Here is a 22,022-nt window from a genome sequence, read left to right as displayed (position 1 = left end):
TTCAACACCTTAATTCGAAAGCATCAATTCTTCGGTCCTCAGCCTTCTTTATGGTCAAGCTCTAACATGCAAAGGGACACAAATCTCATGTAAGAAATTTTTCAGACATAAGACAATGAAGACCAATTAGAGCCAAGTCATGGATCTCCTATGATTCTAGTGTGTAAGTCACAAAGTGCTAAGAGTTGTGTGGCCAGAACTTTTTTCAGATGAAGATTACACTGGTGGCTCAAGGAAGAATGGATTGAACAAGAGGCCTGGAAGGAAGCTAGGATATGCCACTGAAATTTTTCCAGTTCACAATGCTGAGATGAAGGTGGATGAAAAAAAATATATAAGAGAGTTTGCAGAATAAGGAATTGGGGGCCGACTGGATATCTTGGTGGAAATGAAAGATAAGGAAGATAATCCCTAAAGAGTAAGTTGCCTCAATCAAATTAAGTTTCCTCAATTAATATTGAGCAGAATTATTATCAGAAGTTTCTGAAAATTAAAGTTGGTTTGAGAAGGGGCTCTTGGATGAGATGATTACCTTTTCACTCACTGAATAGTTAGTGAGGGTCAGTTGTGCACCAGAGAGGACATGTTGGAGATACAGTGAGGAACAAGACAGATAAATTATTCATCCTAAAAGAGTCTATATTCTTGTTTGAGAAGATGGAAAATAAACATGTAAATATATGTGATTTATTTTAAATATAAGATAATTCATTGCAATTAGGAAATTGTGTCTTCAGGAGAGTATTTTTCTCAATGGAATGTTAGACATCATATTGTGTTTATGGAATCAGCAATTGATTAAAAACGGAGCTACTGGGCATAGAATGCTACTGAAAAGGAAACATGGCAGCAATTTAACGAAGATGAAAAAATGTTAATTGGAAAAAAAGAAAGAAATTGGAAACAAAGTTCTTGGAGATGTGAAATAACTGAAAATAATTAATAGAGTAAGTTCTACAAAAGGGATGCATTGTGAGTTTAGTAAAAGCCACTGGCTTTGAGAAGAAAAATGAATCTTCTTTCTCCATTGTTAAGACTTTATAAAAATTAAGATTAAAATGAGAGGTGAAAATACAAAGAAAATGCAAGGGGGGAAATACCTGACCTGAAAGAATATGAGTTGGAAATAAGGTTGACTTTTTTTAGATGGTATGAATAAGTTTTCACCTTGGTGAAAATAAAAGAGGATATGGATTGGTTTCCTGGTCTGAAGACAGCAAAACATTTAGGGAATGGCAGCTATGAAGACTCTGGATCTGCATCATGACAGTCGACTAGCAGGATTTGCTGGGAGCTCACCAAAGTTCATTTTGTTTGAATTTTTAAGCACCTACATCAACATGACTTTCTCCAACAATCCAAGAGTTGCTGTTTGTTTTTCAGTGGCTAAGTCATTTCCAAATCTTTGCAGCCCCATGGACAGTAGCACACCAGGCTCCTCTGTCTATGAGATTTCTCAGGCCAGAATACTGGAGTGGGTTGCCACTTCCTTCTCCAGGGAATCTTCCTGACCCAGGGATCGAACCTGCGTCCCCTACATTGTCAGGCAGATTTTTTTTTACCACTGAACCACCAGGAAAGCCAACCCAAGAGAGGAGAATGTAAAAAATTCAGGTTGTAGACCAAAATTAAATCTAAATTAAATCTACATTAAAAATGAAAAATATGGAAGACAGTCAAGGGCATCAGGTATGTAAAGGTGTTATTGAAATCGATGATGACGACATGTTCAAACATAAGTTGAAAATTCAGTCTCGGGGGACGTCCATGGTAAAGTGGTAAGGTGATAATAATAAGACAGTCATAAAAGTGGAAAGTAAGAAGATCCTAGACAGAAAGGAATAGCAGAAACTAGGGTAAAGGGTTACAGAAATTCCTAGAGATAATAGAGTCATGATGAGGTGTTAGGCCTTAATTAAAAGTATTGTATACAGTAAGGGTTTCAAAAGTACTTTTCAAATTTCAGTCCTCTGTTTATTTACAGATCTCTATGTGAAATCCTAAAGTGCTAATTAAAGTCTTTATAAACATTTGCACATAGTAATTTCACAATTCTTTGAGGGGATAAGAAGAAGCTCTTCATCTTTTCAACACAGTTTATTTTTACAAGTGATAGTTATCAATGTGAAGTTAGAAAAAAGGAATTTCGGATGCCTTCTCCGAGGCAACAGTCTCTTTTTTGGCCAGAAAAGGAAGATGATGGGATTGGATTACAGACTAGAAAATTCCTAAATGGGTCTCATGCTACACTTACGATGACTGAATTAAATTCCATTACCCCTGGGATTTGGTAATCAACCAGGAGAACAAACAAAAACTAAAGAAATAGAAGAGAACATTCTCTCCTAACTCTCTGCTTCTCAGAAGTAGAGAAAATGAATGTGTAAGAGCTATATTATTTTGACTGGAAGAAACAAAACTCTCGCAAGGCAGCAGGTCGTTATTGTTTTGAAACAAAAATAAACACAAATCCTCATATCTTAAAATTCAGTTCAACTGAGTATCAATATCTCTTGGGTATTGATGTCCAACGGTGTGCTCTGAAATGCTAATACAGTGAGTGACTTTATACTCTAGATCACATATTCAAAATCACTAGCCAAAAGCCGAAGAAACAGAATATCCTTCCCTTTCTTGTCTTATAAAAGACACATTTTTGAAACTAACGTCTATTGGGCAACATCCACTGTAAACATTACCATGATAATAGAACTGAAATATCTGGTGTACCAGTTCCCTGAGAGCATTGCCTTTTTCATCACCTGGCAACACGCATAGTACTGTGAGGTCTACCCAGAATAATTTGCCTATTTTAGACAAACCACAGAGTAGCAAACTGACTACATTGCTTAGTTCAATTTGGTCACATCTCTATAGAAATATTTGTTTGATTTGTTTTCTTCTACTTTAGAAGGATTTTTTTCTCTCCTTTTCTGGAATGCAGAAATTCATCCTCTTAGTACAGTTTAGAAGTTCTGCAACAAGCTGGCGGTCTACATTGACAGGTATAAAATGGAAAAAGATGGATCAAGACCTCCAAATTGCAATAGACCCAAAGACATTATTCTCAGAGGACACAACATTGGATCTGAGGGGGGTGTCATTCACATTGTATTCTATGTTGTGCAATGTGGTGGCCCCCTGGAGGGCAGATGACAAATGAGTTGACCAGGTAAGTGTGCATGATCAAATGTTTGTTATGTGGAACAGACTGTCTATTCATCATGCAAATAATAAAGAGCAAACGTTCACATAGTAACCACTTCTGCCTGGCACTCTTCCAACCCAATGGGAAAGGCAACATTCTTAACTCATTTTACACATACAGAAGCTGTGTTAACTAGAGATTATGTGCATGGCCCTGGGTCATAAAGCTAATCGGTGGCAGAGCCAAGGTTTGAAACCAGGTAATCTGCCTCCAGAATCTAGGCTCATCCACTTTCTAAGTAGAGGTCCTGGTTTTTCCCCAAAGTGAAAGTAAAATAACATATACACATACACACACACACACACACACAAAGCTTAGAATTCTTGAGACCTGCAATGAAAGAAATGTTTGGTATGGTACTTGATTTATTATCCAGGCTGGGTCTTTCAAAAGAAAGTACTAGATAAATTTTTCTAGTATCTTTTAAAAATATAAAAATAAATAAATAAATAAATTGGCAGTGGTTTTGGAGAGAGCAAATTTAATTATGAAGCAATTACTTCTTCCCTCTTTATATGGTAACATCCAATCGGCATCAAAAAAAAGAAAAAATAAAGAAACAAGAAAGGTTTCTTTAGAGAAGATTATCACATCCTACTCTTTACTTGCATTTTTCATCTCTTAAATGGAACACAGCAAAAGAAAAGGATGGGCTGTAGCTTGCCATATGTCTCTTTACCTTTAGCATGATAAAGTTAAAGTTAATAAGCAACAAAAGAGAAATACATGAAAACCTAAATGTATAAAGAATAAACCAAATATCCTAAAATGGAGACCATTACTGGTACAATTACTTTTCTGTTGATTTTATTCACATGCTTCCTGGTGATGCCATATCTGATTTTTGTCCCTTATCTGATAATAGTCAACTAAACTAAATTTTTCAGGAACATAAGAGAACTTTTCACAATATGTTATCCAGAATTTTAAAATGTACTTTGCTTTTATAAAACACAGAAACTATTTTCCTTGAGTTAAAACAAGCATGGCTGATTTAAATGTGCCAGGTAACTACAGAGTACAGTTTTTTCCAGCAAGATGTATCTTCTACTTGACAATGTTCATATATCATTCTTAGATCCTGACAGATAACATGATCATAAAGATTTTACAACCACACTAGTAATGTATGGCAAGGTTTACATAAAAGGAACTCTGGCAATTTGTAGAAGGCTTCTCAATAAAATGGAGCACACCTCCACCTGAAATAGCGATTGTTAAAGACCGGGAGATATGGGCATTCGGATGAATATTGCTTGCAAAAGTCAAAGGTAGCAAACATGCTTTTGGATTCAACTTGACTCTGTATCCCAAAATGAAAGTCACAAAGCAGGCATGAAGACATTATCTTCAGAGAGCAACGATAAACGTTTCCGTCATGAAAGCTTTTAAGAATACAAACATTTCCCACTTCTGTTTAAACGTGCCAAAAAGCAAATGCCTTAACACGAACTAAAATTCTTCCTAGAAAAAATTTTGTTGATTTTTCTGGAGGTTGATGTAGGAAGCTTTAATTGGACAGGATATTAAAGCCATTTCTTGGAAAGCTCAAAAACCACAGGATTGTTTCTATTGATCAGGAAGAAAAGCTGAGGCTGTACACAATTTATTTTGCCATCACTATGAGTGTGCAAGGGAATTGCACTCAAGAGTATCGAAAATATTCATATTCAGATTCTTTAGGAGAGAATGATACTGGTCTCCAGTTTAAGGAAGCGTATGCCCTGAGCCCACAGCTGGCTGGGCTCTCTACCCCAGAGAGCAAGTCTAGGATGTACTTGAGAAAAGGCTTTCCCACACAGCAACTGTCAGCATGGTTCTTAAAAGTATGAAATCTGATTTTTCCATCACCTTGTCTTTTATTGACCCAGCAAACAATTCATATTTTACAAAACATTCATTGAAGGAGAAATTGTAGTCAAGACCGAAAAGTGAATTTGAGAGGTGAAAAGGATGGAATGTGTGTGTGTATGTGTTGCCTTATCTTTTTATTTGTCTAGCTGAGACCAGGAGAATGAGCAATGCCTGACTTAATAAAAAGGGATGTAATATCAAGAAGAGATTTTCCTCATCCTTTGTTCTAGCTGGATTTGAAGGTCAGTGTGATTTTACAAACAAATGCTTCTATGAGAACCCATGGCAGAAAACAAAGACAGGCAGCAAGGCACAAACAAAACAGGAAAGAAAGGAATCAGAAGATTTTGTTCCTTACTTTCTCCTTCCTTGTCCGTCTTGTGACCTCCCAACCTGAGCCTTCCTGTCTGAATCTTGTGGACAATGAGCAGGCATTAGAGTTCGGTTCTTTTGTTTCCAAGTAACAAAAAAACCACTTGGGTTATCCCAAGGGCGGAGGTTCAGTTCAGTTCAGTTCAGTTGTTCAGTCGTGTCAGACTCTTTGTGACCCCATGAATTGCAACATGCCAGGCCTCCCTGTCCATCACCAACTCCCGGAGATTACTCATACTCATGTCCATTGAGATGGTGATGCCACCCAGCCATCTTATCCTCTGTCATCCCCTTCTCCTCCTGCCCCCAATCCCTCCCAGCATTAGGATCTTTTCCAATGAGTCAACTCTTCACATGAGGTAGCCAAAGTACTAGAGTTTCAGCTTCAGCATCAATCCCTCCAATGAACACCCAGGACTGATCTCCTTTAGGTTGGACTGTTTGGATCTCCTTGCAGTCCAAGGGACTCTCAAGAGTCTTCTCCAACACCACAGCGTACCTTAAATATAAAGATGCTCAGTTGAAGAATCACAGCTTCTGTGCAAAATATTCATTTACTTTCCATCTGTCTCTCTTCATCCCTCTTTCACTATACACATCATCCCTCTTCTACTCTCTCCACCTTTTTGTATCTTTCCTACTTCCTTACAATTTCAGTTTGCACAAGGCTCTGGCTAGTCACAGTCCTGATCCATGACATCCTTTAAAAAAAAAATAAAAAAGAAAAAACCTTCCTATTTTGCTTAGATTTCAGATTCTCAAGATAGAGAATGTGGTTGCCTCAATTCATTCTGTTGTATCCACGGTTCATAAATATTTGGTCACTGTTATAGCTTGAATTGTGTCCTGCTCAAAAGATATGCTGATGTCATAACTCTCCTGAAACTTATGAATGTGACCTTATCTGGAAATAGGGTCTCTGAGCTGTAATCAAGTTAAGATGAGGTCCTTAGGATGGGCCCTTAATCCACTATGATCGGTGTCCTTATAAAAAGAGGGAAGTTTGGGCTCAGGCACAGAGAGAAGTTGGCCAAGTGAAGACTGAGGCAGGAATGGAGGCTACACTTCCATAAATGATGGCATGCTTGGGGCTACCACAAGTTGGAAGAGGCAAGGAGGCATATTCCTTTAATGGCTCCCTGCCAATGCCTTAGTTTTGGATTCTCGCCTCCGGAACTGAGAGAATACATTTCTGTCGTTTCAAACTGCTCAGCTCACGGTATTTTATTATAACCGCTCTAGGAAACTACAACAATCAGTTATTCAATCCTAATCCAAATATTTGGAGGTTGTTTTATGTCCAAAAAAATGACACTTTTGCCCTTTGGCTGAACTTGTGAAAGACCTGTTTTTCCCTTTGAAACTGTGGGAGTAAGTAGCCGAAGTCCATGTCTCTTGTCAAGAACGTATCTGGTAACTATTGCTGAGAAAGATCTTCTCTAAAAAAAGGGAAGGAAAGGGATGTTCTTTTTTCAGAGGTACATGGTTTATTCTCCAATTTCTGGGAAAGGGGAACTTTTCAAAAGGAAAGAAAAATCTGTTCTTTCTTCTAAAATTGGAACTGTTTTAGAAATTTCTTTAATATTTCTTTTTGTTTCCTCTACTCAAGTTCTCATACTTTTCAAAAGGGAATTTAAATACAGGAAGGATTCCATACTTAACATTGACCATCACTCATCATTTTTTGAAGTCTTTTGTTCTTATTAGCATCATGGTAAAGCCCAAGGAATAAAAAGGTACATATGCCATCCAACATATCCTATTTGCTTCCTTCAGTTTTTAAAAATTGAAATATAATTGCCATATAACATCATGGAAAGTTAAGGGGTACAACTTGCTGAGTGGATACATTTACATATTGCAATATATTTCCCATGAGAATGCTAGCTAACATCTCTATCTCATTGCATAATCACCAACACAAAAGTAGAAAAATCAGGAAAGTGAAGGTGTTTGGCAGAGAAGTAGGAGGAACTCTGAAACTATTCTTTTTTAAAAAGCCAGATAGGAAAGGTTGCTGACTTTGCAGACTGTACAATCTCTATCACAAGTTGTAGTACACATCAGCCATAGACAGTATGCACATGCATGGGCACAGCCCTATTACAATCAAAATTTACAAAAACAGGAAAGGGGATTGAATTTGACCTGGAGGCCATGGTTTGCCAACTAGAGGATCAGTGCAAACACTCATGGTGGTTTTTGCTGAGGCTCTTCTTTGGTTTGCACTCAGCATGGACATGTATAACATTCTATCCAGGAATTCCATCCAGGAAGACTCAAATGATCTTGTCCTCTCCCTGTTTCTCCAAAAATCGGTCTCAGCCACAGTCAATTCCAGTGTAGGAGAACAGCTGCGGTCAGTGATAGGACCTTCACGGCATAGAAGGTGTCTGGTGCTTCGTGGCGTACCAAGGCCTGGTGCTCCTTGAAGATGTGTTACGACCTTCCTCTGTCACTTGGAACAACCTGGAAATGTTCAGAATTCAGTGTGTGCTGGCAGTCACACTTCACCTTTTGTTGACAGATGGCCACACTAATGTCCTTTGTCAGAAACAAAAGTAGCATGTAAAGCGGAGGGAATCCTTACCATGAGCATATCTGGATGCAAAACCCAAAACAGGTCTATAGTCCCACAGACTGGACAAATGCTTAATGGCATTAGAATGCATGTGAGTGCCTACTGGTGTTCTTAGAGACACAAAAGAAGTTGGTATCTTGTTCTATAAGAACAGTACACATTACACACTGTCGCTAGCCACAGAGACACTGAATTCCTGATGCCACCCTGGTCAGTCCTCAGAGTCATTCGCATGGTCAACAAAACGCACAATGACCTTGCACCCACCTACACAGGCTCAGAATGTTGCTACCTGCAACAACTCATGTGTAAGGTCAAAGACTGAACAGAGATCCCACACAGTTTTCTGACCTACCACTGTCCAAATATCCCTAAGACCTTTGGCTATTATACTGTCCAAACCTAAACCACTTCCATTTATAATAGGTGATTCCATCACACGCACACATGCAGCATATTTCTGCCCTTATCTTGCCAATGATGTGCTGAATCTGGCTCTTACCAGCTTGTCAGAAACAAATGTCAAATTTTCAGAAAATTTTTGAGCCAATTGACGTCACACTGTAGAGCCATAGTGGAAGAATTCATTTCATGTGCATGTGTGCTAATTCACTTCATTCATGTCCAACTCTTTGCAACCCCATGGACTGTAGCCTGCCAGGGTCCTCTGTCCATGGGATTCTCCAGGCAAGAATACTGGAGTGGGTTGCCATTTCCTCCTCCAGGGACTCTTCTTGACCCAGAGAGCGAAACTGTGTCTCTCATGTCTCCTGCAATGGCAGGCAGGTTCCTTACCACTAGCACCACCTGGGGAGCCCTTTTATTTCATAAACATTAGCAAATACTGCAAATGGGGATCTTTCTCCAGAGAGCTGAATGAGAAACATTTACCAGAATAGCACTGGCCCTGGTGCCCTAGTGCACCAGCCAAAATTTTGTTCTTGTCTTTTGTCCTTATTGAACTGATCAGCCACTCAATCATCAAGTTCCAGCTTCGTGGTGTCTTCATTCCCTGACCATAGAACAATGAAATAAAATCAGCTGTTATATCTCCCACCAGGAACAATGACAATGAAAAAAATTGGCTGTTATATCTCCACCAAGAACACATCTGGTCCACATATCAGAGAATTCATCTCGTAATCCCTCATGATACTCCTTCAGGAGTGACAGCTATTAGCATCATCAGCCTGTGACCCAACCCCAACATCTACAGTTCCTCCAAAAGGCAGCATCAAATGCTTTTAAAAGATTAAATGTAGAAGTGAGCATTTAGTAGTGAGTATTTTAAAATTCCAGACTCAGTCAAAAGGAGCACAACCCCCTAAAGAAATACTAATTCCTTGGATAAGCTGCTTCTGCAGAGTCGAGAAGTAAGAGCAGCTGTGAATGTTGGCTTCAATCCAGTGTGGTAAGTTAGGGATGGTCTGCTGCTCTTCGTGGAAACCATTCACAACTCCACTTTTTTAGATCTGTAATAGGGATTGTTTATCCATTGTGGTTTTCCATTGATTTCTCTTTCACATAAAGGGAAATAAGCCTTGGTCTAAGTGTAAACCCTTCTCGACTGCATAACAATATAAGGAGATGAATCTTACTTTTTCATTATTTTTTAAAACTGCACTCATTTGCCCTCTTGTGATAATGAGACAGAAAGAAAAACTGATATAAAAGGGTTGATTTATCAATACATGATGCTTGAAATTTACATGTTAAATGCAATTCTGAGTAAAAAAAATCACTCTCATGAGCCAGCCATAATGTCTAAATTTCTACTATTAGTATTCATTCCTTTCATTTTACAAAGTGCTATGTTAAACTATCCAAATTTTAACACGAACCAAATTTCTCAAATTCTGAACAAGTTATATTTTTCACACTATAATCTCTGAAAGCCCAGAGATTTATTGGACTGTGATAAAGGAATACATATATGAAGCTTAGACTTGATCATGAGAGATCTTCATGGGCCCACGTTTCTTTCGAAGTGTCTCTGAAGATGGCACCAGAACAAGTTTATCTCCAGTGTTGCAAGGTAAGAGGTTAAGAACCTGCTTAAAAGCACACAATCTAGTAAGTAAAATCTAGTAAGTGGGAGAGCTGAGATAATTTTAAAACATTAGTCTTTATCCTATATTGTGTTGCTTAGGGGAGTAGAACTGAGAAGCTTAATCTTCTCAGGTAACATGACAACAATCCCGGGAATTATGTATAGCATGTCTTTTTCCTAAATGCTAGTTTTTCCAGACTACGAAAATGTTAATCAGTGTTCTGTGAAAATCGTTGGCCAGACAAAGACTGATCTGAGAATTTTGTTTTCTATATCTTGAGACTCATGTATTAAGGTTAAAAGGAAAGTGGTAATGATAGTTTTCATTTAATAGTACTTGTATAAGTTTCCCATGGTTGCTATGACAGATGACCACAGACTGTGTGACTTAAAACAACAGAAATGAATTTTCTTAGTTCTGGAGACAGAAGTCCAAAATCAAGGTGTCAGCAGCACCATGCTTCTGAAGGCTCTAGGGGGGAATCCTTTCCTTGGCTCTCCCAGCTTCTGGTGTCTGTTGGCATTCCTTGGCTTGTAGCCACATCTCTGCTCTGTCTCAACATAACCTTATCCTCTTGTCTGAATTATCTATTTCTGCCCTTCTCTAACAAGGATATTTGTCATGGCATTTAGGGAACCACCCAGACAATTCAGGGTAATCTCCTTATCTCAAGAGTCTTAATTAAATTGCATCTACAAGGATCCTCTTATCATTTAAGTTACTATTTACAACTTCCAAGGATTGATACTTAATGTCTTTGTGTCATTATTATTAAACCCACTGTAGTATTATATTTGGGCTTCCCTGATGGCTCAGGCAGTAAAGAATCTACCTGCAATACAGGAGATATGGTTCAATCCCTGGGTTGGGAAGATCTCCTGGAGAAGGGCATTCTCCAGTATTCTTGCCTAGAGAATCCCATGGACAGAGGAGCCTGGTGGGCTACTGTCCATGGGATCTCAAAGTAGGATCTCTTTTTTACTCACATACAGGAGTAGAGTTAGATTATTGGTCTATCTTTGAAGCAAAAGTTGCTCAGTCATGTCTGAGTCTTTGTGACCCAATGGACAGTAGCCCACCCGACCCTTCTGTCCCTGGAATTCTCCAGGCAAGAATACTGGAGAATTCCCTTCTCCAGGGGATCTTCCCAACCCAGGGATCAAACCCAGGTCTCCCACATTGCAGGTGGATTCTTTACCAACTGAGTTACCAGGAAAGCCACAGTCTAGCTTTGCTTCTTCAGAAAAGAATGAACAAGATACTACTCTTTCCTCCCCATATTCCTACCACACTCCCCATTCCCTAGTGTGCCCCACCCACTTTCATCTCTTGCTAAATTGGATCATGTTCAGAGGGAACCGCTCCTGGAGTAAGTGAGTCACAGGTTGTCAGTAACACTGCCATTAGACTCGGGTTCCTAGGGCCCCTGCCATGGTCCTGCAATTTGGAGGTCTCACTGTTGCTCACCTCCTCTCCACAAGGCAGCGAGCTCATGGATCAAGGAGAAGCACCTATGAAGAGCTCACGCCCTCCTTTTCACATTCTAGACCACATTCTAGGCATCTGAAATCTTGACATTTCCTGCCCAAAGAAAACCTGTCTTTCCTTCTGAAGATGAACTGCTCTGCCAGTATTGACACCTCTAGTCCTGAGAGATGCCCAAGATGAAGCTAATGAAGGTGTGAATTCTTTTGGATGAAGAGGCTGGACATTGACACACATGCATTCCAAGCCAGAGTCAGGTGTGGGAAGTGAAGGTGAGAGTCTATGGGTTTAGAGCTTCTACTCATTCATTGACCCAAGGCCTATAAACAACAGTAGAGGTGGATCTTGCAGTGAGGATGTAGACTAATGCAAAGCCAGGCATAGTCATGAGCCACCCTTTGGCTTCTTCATGACATGGTAAGAGACAAGAAAATAACCGATAATTGTGAATAGCCAGATCACTATTCTGTTGATTTAACTTCCACTAAATGCTAAAAATACATAATGCCTGGCTCAATATGTTAATGGCTTTAATAATGTCTATATTTTTTTATTATAATTTCTCTGCCTGGAATTTTGTCCTTGAAAATATTTCCAAATACAGAAAAATCTTCATATACAAATTTTCATTCCTTAATATTTTAAAATATTATAAAAGGGAAACATCCCAAATGCCCAGTAACAGACATGTCTACGTAAACTGTGGTATATTAAAATCAACATAATGGAGCTTATAAAAATAATGTTTACAAATTGTTTTAATAACATAGAAAATCTTTATAATTTTGAGTAAAAATAAAAAGAAGATATAAAATTATAACCACAAAATGGTCTCAATTATGTAAAAAATAATTCCAGAAAAAAACGACTTCAAGGAAATAACCAAACTGTTAACTACCCACAGAAAGCAGGATCCTGGATTATTTTGATTATATTTTATAATTATAAAAGTTGTCCAAAGCAACACATGTTACTTTTACAACCAGATTTTTTTTAAGCAATATTAAAAGCGGATTTCTTTTAAAAGCGAAGACTACTTACACATAGTGTTCATTAGTTCCTTCCCCAAACCACACTAGAGAACAGTTCAAGGGTATAAATCCACAAAGAAAAAGAGAACAAGAAAGAAGACAATAGCAAAACCACTTTGGAAACTAGAAAGGTATTGGCTAAGAGGTAATTAATGACATAGAGCTGAGAAAAGTAACCCACCACCAGTAGCAGGAAAAAGCCAGGATGATCTGCAGAAAAGCTCAGGAATTGAAGTACCTTGTTATGTGAGACGGGCTATAAAAACAAGAGAATAAATTGAAAATCTGCACAATACGCATTTAAAACCCCTGGGGTCTCTCCCACCCCAACAGAAGAGAGAGGTTTATTCTCTAAAAAGAGTGAACTAGAGAGATTCTGAGCTCAACACAAAAGCAGAACTGAGGGCCAGTGTATTATGTTGAAAATATGGGCATTAAGTGAACAGTGAGCACCCTGCTCACTTCCTCCAGAATGCTGATGGAAAGGTTCATACCTTTCAAATGGGAAAATGACCAAACTGAGAGAAGAGGTGGTGTGGGGTCTGTCAATAAAGAAGCCATTCATTGATAAACCCTTCCCATTTATGCATAGTGACTGACCGACCTTTTATTGCCTCGTTCTTAAAAATGAGTGGAAGTCATTTGAGGAAAGTTTTCAATGTGAAAGAGATAAGATAAACAAAAAGTAAAAAAAATAATAATAATAATTAAAAAAGGGACCTTAGTTCTCCTTCCCATCTTGCAAGGTAAGAATGGCAGTATCTCTTTGCAGGACTAGGTTTCAAGATCCCAATCCTTCGCCATCCTAGCTGACAGGGTATCAAGTCGACATCTGCAGGGGTCAGGCACGCTCGGGGCTTACTGAGAGGCCTCCCGGACGCTTCATTTCTCTCTCTTGGGTTTACGATGGCGGGTGAAAAGGCTGAGCAGCCAGATACTAAGGAGAAAAAACCTGAAGCCAAGAAGGCTGATGCTGTCAACAAGGCTAAAAAGGTGAAAGTGGTGAAGAAAGTTAAGAAGGGTAAGCCCCACTGCAGCCGAAACCCTGTCCTGGTCAGAGGAATTGGCAGATATTCCCGATCAGCCATGTTCTCCAGAAAGGCCCTGTACAAGAGAAAGTATTCAGCAGCTAAATCCAAGGTCGAAAAGAAAAAGAAGGTTCGGGTTCTTGCTACTGTCACAAAACCAGTTGGTGGCGACAAGAATGGTGGTCCTCGAGTGGTCAAACTTCGCAAAATGCCTAGGTATTACCCTGCTGAAGATGTGCCTCGGAAACTGTTGAGTCACGGCAAGAAACCCTTCAGTAAGCACGTGAGGAAGCTGCGCGCCAGCATCACTCCTGGGACCGTTCTCATCATCCTCACGGGGCGCCACAGAGGCAAGAGGGTCGTTTTCCTGAAGCAGCTGGGCAGTGGCTTGCTACTTGTGACTGGGCCTCTATCCCTCAATCGAGTTCCTCTGCGTAGAACACACCGGAAATTTGTCATTGCCACCTCCACCAAAATCGATATCAGTGGTGTGAAAATCCCAGAACATCTCACTGACACTTACTTCAAAAAGAAGAAGCTGCGTAAGCCGAGACACCAAGAGGGTGAGCTCTTCGACACAGAGAGAGAGAAATACCAGATCACAGAGCAGCGCAAGGTTGATCAGAAAGCTGTGGACTCACAAATTCTGCGAAGAATCAAAGCTGTCCCTCAGCTCCAGGACTACCTCCGCTCTGTGTTTGCTCTCACAAGTGGAATCTACCCTCACAAAGTAGTATTCTGAACTTCTTGCAAAGAACCTAATTAAATAACTTGTCCATTAAAAAAAAAAGTAATAATAACTCAGGACAAAAAAAAAATATTGCACTAAGCAGAGATGAACTTTGAGTAACTATAATTGGAGTTGTCAGGGAGGTATGATAGTACCGTACTCAATCCACAAAGTAAAACACAATTCTATACATCTAAGAATCCTGGGAGAGAAAAAAAGAAAATCTTCAAACTTAAGAAATAATATGATGGCAAAATGAAGACCTCAACAACATTTTGGAAGCAGAGTTAGCCACTGCAGGGTGAGAGGTACGACTCTCAAACCTAACTGAGTTTCCAGTATTTTCTCTTCCTGCCTTCCATCAATGTCTGCTTCCAATATATTTTCTTGGATGGTGACTATGGTTTAAAGACTTCAGCTGGGGCATTGTAAGCCTCTCTTAGAACTGTTATAGCAAGGCACTCTAACTTCATGAGCAATGAAACTTTAATGCCAAACTCTGCCATTTATCTGGAAATAGAAGAATAGCTTTCCCCTGTCCCCCAGCTCCCCCATCATTCTTTAATGTATTCTGTGTAGTAATTTTATAATCCTAATCACCCATAGGGTGTTTTACATTCTTTTTCCCAGACAGCCTGCACAAAATTGACTCTTCTTTAATAGCGTTTGGAAATAGTAATTCGAATTAGGAAGAAGTATTGATATATTCCCAGAGGCAAACAACAGCTCCAGCAGTAACTTTTGCTAACACCAGCCAGCTCCACCTACAGATACCATCTCACCCTCAAACAGTTTTCGATCAGCCCTCCAGTCTCTCCAAGATCAATAACTACCCACTCCTGCAGCACCTTCATGTTGCACTTGTGGCTGCTGACAACACGAGCCTGTCACCTTTTGTGTGCTTGTTTGAAACTCGTGCAGCAGGCAGAACTCAAACTTCATCATTTGATGCTGATGCAGTTTCTGTAGCAAATTGTAACAGCATTTAAGTACATTATGACAGATCTGGGACTATGAGAACACTGTTGATCAGTGTTATTCTCATGGCCAGGGGTCCAGCTTTGTGGAAACTTCAAGACTTGACTTTAAAAAGCTTTCAGATTTTGACTCTGGTTGAGCTAAAAGCTTTCACTTGTTTTTGCTGTCATCTGAGAAACACTGGACTTCTGGCACAAACTAATACACAAGGATCAAACTGGCTTATATTGGGCTGAAAGAGAAAAGAAAGTGAACGTGTTAGCTACTCAGCCATATCTGACTTTGTGATCCCATGGACTGTAGCCCGCCAGTCTCCTTTGTCCATGGAATTCTCCAGGCAAGAATACTGGAGTGGGTAGCCATTTCCTTCTCCAGGGTATCTTCCCAACCCAGTGATCGAACCTGAGTTTCCTGCATTGGCAAGCGGATTTTTTTTTTCCCCCATCTGAGCCACCATGGAAGCCCAGAGGTATTACCCAAAACAAAAGCCCATTAAAATAGATGTGCTTCATAAGGGAAGGGCAAGTGTGTCCTGCTATGAGAAATTTCAACACCTGGGCCCATAAAACAAATATTTTAGAGGAAGCCATTTGCACCACTAAGATGTTTAATCAATTAGAATTTGTTTCAAAAATAAAATCCTTTAGGATATCTAAACCACTCCACATACTTTGCAATTTTGCACTACACACTTTATAGCACATAAGTTTACTTTTACTGGGGCCATAACATTTATCTGATAGAGCTTCTCAAATAATTTTGCATATGTTATCTAATTTTATTCTATTTACAACCCTGAGTATTCAGTGCAACTCTTTTATCCAGTTTATAGGTAGTGAAATAATTTGTTATAATGTGTGAAAACAGGGTTTTTTTTTTTCAAATAAATCTTCCTCCTTTGCATATACCAATGTAAATGAAAACAGTACCTGAAAGCTACAAAAAGTTCTATAAATGTTTCCAGAAAAATATAAAACTAAAGAAAATATTCACATTTAAAGTTACATCTTGAGGAATCTCAAAGAAGAGTGTTTACAAGAATAATGCATATGGTGAAATACTGACATAGCAAGGGTGTTACTTTCCTAGTTTTCTGGAAGAGACAAAAGTTTTTTTTTTACTCGTAGTCAGAACCTAAGTCATCTTTTGGATGAAATGTCAGCCTTGCTTGCTGTATCTTTTACAATATCTCTCTCTCAGAAATCATCAAAGTAAATAAGGTAAAACGTGAGGCTACTTAGTGAATGGCCAGCCTTAAATGGTATAATCTGAGCTACTCACAGCTATTAAAGAAATGCAGTTAGTTCTTCTATTTGAATCACACAAAGCAACTCAAAGAATGCTAACAATATGACTTTGGTAGAGCAATAAGTAAAATTCATTATTAGCAAATAAGTGTGTTTTTTGTGGTTACTCTGTGTACAGAACTCTGTGACAGAGGTGGCTACGTTATTCCGTAATCATCACCTAAGCCCCAGCAAGGGACTGGATCTTGTTCATCTTGATACTGCCAGAGCCTGTCTGTGTTATAGGGACTCAATGAATGCTTGATGAGTAAATTAATTAATAAATAAACTGTTGATGTTGTTGGATGCATCTTGGCAAAGAAAATAACACAAGTGTGCAGTCAGAAAAATTGGGGTTCACTTTCCAGCTGAGCCAAACAGTAGCTATGCAATCTTAAATTCTCAACCTCTCTTCCACCCTCTTGTCTCAACTGTAAAAGTTTACAGTAGGTACTAATGACTATCTTATAGGGTTGCTCTGACAAGGAAATGAGAGACAGATTAAGCATTTTAACCATTTTCCCTGACACTATGTTTGTACTATAAATTTACTTTATGAAAAGTATTTTTACCAAGTAAGCTAAAATTTAAGACTTCAAAATAACACTACCTTGAATGATCAAGACCTGAAACAGTAAAGTTTGGCTTAACTCACTGTCCTCTTTCAATACACAAGGTAAGGGATGATTAATTTAAAAGGCATACAAATAACCATTAATTAACATAGCAAAACAAATAGTGCTTATGTTACCATCCATTAAAATATCTCCATGAATATCACTTTGATGTCAATTTGGTTATTAATTTTATTGAATGTGTGTATGTTAATCACTCAGTTGTGTCCAACTCTTTACAGCCCCGTGGACTGTAGCTTACCAGACTTCTGTTGATGGAATTCTCCAGGCAAGAATACTGGAGTGTGTTGCCATTCCCTTCTCCAGGGGATCTTCCAAACCCAGGGATCAAACTCAGGTCTCCTGCATTGCAGGCAGATTCTTTACCATCTGAGCCATGGTGAATATTAATTTAAGATAAAAAACTTGATTCTGTAATTTGTTGAAATTTGGACTCTGATGATACCAATTTCTACATTGGAAAAGAAAGTATAGTTCATGGAAGTAGAAGAAAAAAGCTTCAAAACCAACTTTCAGCAAAAAATAATAATAATAGTTGAAAGAAACCAAAACAAAATATTTGCAAAACCTCTGTGGGAATTCCCTATTTCCATCATTGCAGAGGATAAAAAATGTGGCCTGGTAAGATTTCTAATTCCCTGCAAGTCTTTCTATAATGCAAATGTCATGTTGAAAAATTTGGCAATTACATTAGGGAAAGGTAAGTTGCTCAGATCACTGGAAAATGTTTTGACATTTAAGTGACCCTTTCCTTCTGCTTTACAAAAGAAGTTCCAATTAAGCTCAGAGCTTTTCTCTTATTTACTATACTGACCCTGAAAATGAAGGCTGTGAAAAGTTGAATGCTTTTCTTGCTGTGGGAGCTGGGCGCTGCTCTGCAAGAGGGAACAAGAATTCTAAGCTGCCTCTGAAAATGTTGAGAGCTGAGGGAAATTGCTGCTTTTCATGAAGTTCATCACCATTTCCCCAAAGCATCAGCTTTGTTTGCTTGACTGTAGCCAAACATGGATGCTCACTTCAGCTGGCAGTACACAGGGAAGAGACTCTAATATCGGAAGGTTCTGGTCCTGGCTTTGCCTCTGATTTGTCACATAAGGCTGAATGTGCTGTGCTTAGCTGCTAAGTCATGTCGGACTCTTTGCAACCCTATGTACTATAACCCATGAGGTGCTTCTGTCCATGGGGATTCTCCAGGCAAGAATACTGGAGTGGGTTGTCCTGCCCTCCTCCAGGGGATCTTCCCGACCCAGTGATTGAACCCAGGTCTTCTTCTGATTTGTCACATAATGCTGTGACTCTGTGGTCAGTAATGAAGGAAGAAGAGGGTAAAGCTTGGGAAATATGTAATTTCTCCAAAGCAACCAACTGCCCCCTGCTTCCAGTGGAAACCCAAGTGTTGGGAGAAATGGAAAATGGAAGTGATGAGGGGCTGAGGGTGGGGTTACTCAGCTCTGGAGTAACTGAAATGAGACACGGACCTCAGCAGGTGCACGGGGTTCTGGCCATCTGGACAGCTTGACTTCAAGACTTGCTTGAAACAATTCTGGACAAAAGGCACACTTCATTCTCCTCTGGTGTTAATTAGGACTCTAACATAGTGAATAGTAGAAGTCATACCAATGTAACTTGAGGAAAAAGGTGCAAATAATTACAGGAATATAATCTGGACCTAGGAAAGCACCGGAGCTGTGAATCTCTCAGGAACCCAGGTGGTACTCTCTTTCTCTTACTGTCTCTTGCCTCTGCTTCTTTCTGCACACCTGGTTTCTCCCATTCCTCTCCTCTTTCTTTTCATCCTTTATCCTTTTTCCTACTCCTTTTCCCATTCCCCTCCCTCTTCTCCCACCCTTCCCTTTCCCTCCCAGTGGGTTTTCTCTACTGTCCATCCACACAGAGAAATATGAAGCTACCAGCACTCTTGACTTTCCAGGCCACATCTCCCCATATCTAGAGAACTGGCCTCCTGAATCCATTTGCAACCAACATGGGGAGAGACACTGAAAGGTCCAGGTGTCTACATCTGGTCCAACTTGAAAACAAAAAAGCTAGGGGAAGGGGGTCCCTTGGGTGCATGTGAAGAGAATACAGTTCTAAAACTTCAACTGTAAGACCTAATCTTTCTAAGCTCTCCTCAGACGTAAAGTCAATTTCAATCACTGGGTCTCGTTTATCCATTTGAAATTGGTTATGTGACTGTCCAACCTCACTCACCATCATGATGTAGCTAATGGCTGAAATATTTTTTAAATTGTCAAGGTTGATATCATCTTAAACTGGTGCTATGCAATTAAACATAATCACATTTAAAATGAGAGGTCTTTAAATGCCAGTTCAAAATCTTACTAGACATAGTTGTTACCACTATGTGGCAACATATTACTCACATGATTCAGAACACTAGACTCCACAGATGCTTCGCTCTGGAATTTTTTCTTGGGCCAGTTTACTCTAAATCAACAGGAAACATTGTACTTAAGTTTTCCAATAGGTTATATTTATACCTTGTATTATATGAAGATTCCAAACTGATGTCAGGACACTGAAATAGTTTCAGAAAATTGCAAGAGGGAGGAAAGAAGTTGCCAGAGATATTTGAACACATCTTTCCTCAAGTAGCATCAAAGAAATGAGTATTGGTTCCAATAGGAGATTTATAGAGCCTTTCCTTTCTTAGCTATGAAACATGTCAATTTTCTTCTACTTACTCATTTATCCTCTCAACAAGTAGTTATTTTTTGTCTATGCTACAAAAATAATAATTTGCTAGAATCTTTCTTCCACATGTAGTCAGAGTGGTCATTTGTTACCAAGAGAAAAATATTCTCCACCGGGCTCGATTAAGAGTCACTGAAGAGTCATTAAAACGCCAACATAAATACATTTTCACCATTTTACAAGTTTTTCATTCCTGGATAAAAAAACATGCGTTGCCAAAAAAGTATGAATGATAGAGAAATAAATCAGAAGGTAAAATCTCCTATAATCACATTTCCTTTGTTAACTCTTTACTTGTAAATTCTCAGATCTTTTCCAAGTATATACAGATACAAGCTACATGTGCATGCAATTCACAAATATATAAATGCACATGACACATATACATTTTTTGATAGAATCATAGCAGGCATATTTTCTTCAACTATCTTTGGTCACTTACCAATGTATTACAGTTTATCTACCTCATTTCTGTAAATGGAGCATAGTAGTCCACTATTCGAATATGGCAAATGTCTTTCGAACATTCTAATAATACTCATTTTAACTTATTTCTATTTTTTTCTATACAAACAATGCTACTATGAACACTCTTATGTGTATATCATTGTTCACTTGAATCTGCATTTTTTAAAGAATGAAATCCTAAAAATCAAATTGCTAAATCAAAGAGTATAAACAATTATTATTTAAATAATAAATGCTAATTGCTATCTAGAAAGCTTTTACCAAATTATAACCTCACCTAGAGTTTATGGCAATGTCTGTACCCTATACTATGGCCAGCACTGGGTATCAAGTAAATCATTGCTGCTTGTCCAGAATTTTTTTAAAGGGTTATTTCAATGTTCTAATTTGCATTTCTCAGCAACGCATTTTTACCTATTTTTTTTTATTTCTTCTGACATTATCAATTTATTATTCTTTTTTCACTTATTAGGTTAGTCTTTTTATGTTGGTTTTGTATGCTCAGTCGCTCAGTCATGTCTGACTCTTTGTGATCTCAGGGACTGCAGCCTGCCAGGCTTATCTGTCCATGGAATTTTCCAGGCAAGAATACTAGAGTGGGGAGCCACTTCCAGCTCCCGTGGATCTTCTTAACCCAGGGGTTGAACCCGTGTCTCTTGTGTCCCAGCACCACCGGGGAAGCCCTTGTGTTGACTGTAGTGTGCTTTATATCAGCACTGTTGTTAACTATTTTTATCTGCACACGTATTGCTTTTTGTATAACCTTTCTCAGGTTTTTTTTTCTCAGTTTTGAATTGTCTATTGTCAGGTTTATAATTTGGAACTAATACAAAAAGTCTAAAACTTTGTCATCAAGAATATCCATCTCCCCTTTGCTTTTTGGTTCCCATCTCATATTGTACTAGCTTTCTATGCTACCATAACAAATCACCCCAAACTCGTGGATTAAGACAGCACAAAATTGTTAGCTTGTAGTTCAGGAGGTCAGAAGTCTGGCAATCAAGGAGTTGTCAGGGCTGTGTTCCTTCTGGGGGCTCTAGAGAAGGATCCATTTCCTTTCTTTTTCCACCTTCTAAAGGCTACTTACATTCCTCGACTCATCGTCCCTTCCTTCCGTGTGTTTAAGTCTAGCAGCGTGGTATCTTCAAATCTCTCTCTCTCTCTCTGACACACACACATACAACTCTGCTTCCTTCATCACATCTCCCATCTTCATCTCTGACTCGGAACCCTCTAGCTTTCCTCTTAAGAAGATTCTTATGACTACATTGCATTTACCCAAATAATTCAGAATAATCTCTCATCTCAACACCCTTAATCTAATACACTTTCAAAGTTCCTTCAGCTATCTAAGCTAACATAATAACAAGCCTCAAGAAGTAGGGCCTGGACATCTGAGCCACTCTTTCGTCTACCATACTTTTTCATCAAAAGTTTATAAGCATCATTATCTATATCATCTTCTAATATATTGTGTATTATTGATTTTATATTTAGAAAGATCTGAACTGTATTTCAGTGTACCATTATATTTATTTAAGCCTTATAAAAAATTTGCCTCTCTCATATTTCTAGTACTTTTCTTTCCTTGATTTTTCCA

At 38.8% G+C, this 22,022-nt stretch overlaps 1 protein-coding gene across 1 annotated transcript; it reads left to right on the top strand.

The window, feature by feature from the left end:
• The first annotated feature begins 13,315 nt into the window (after positions 1 to 13,315).
• Positions 13,316 to 14,400, top strand: LOC122447542 (60S ribosomal protein L6-like). The gene has a single exon (XM_043478219.1). It carries the CDS (start codon positions 13,489 to 13,491, stop codon positions 14,350 to 14,352), a length of 864 nt encoding a protein of 287 aa, XP_043334154.1. The 5' UTR covers positions 13,316 to 13,488; the 3' UTR covers positions 14,353 to 14,400.
• The last annotated feature ends 7,622 nt before the right edge of the window (positions 14,401 to 22,022 follow it).

This window comes from Cervus canadensis, chromosome 9 (assembly GCF_019320065.1).
Source record: "Cervus canadensis isolate Bull #8, Minnesota chromosome 9, ASM1932006v1, whole genome shotgun sequence".
NCBI lineage: Eukaryota > Metazoa > Chordata > Mammalia > Artiodactyla > Cervidae > Cervus > Cervus canadensis.
This window is presented reverse-complemented; position numbering and strand designations above follow the sequence as displayed.

Bases quoted from the DNA above. Each gene is read 5' to 3' on its own strand.
- LOC122447542 (XM_043478219.1), top strand. From the start codon at position 13,489: ATGGCGGGTGAAAAGGCTGAGCAGCCAGATACTAAGGAGAAAAAACCT.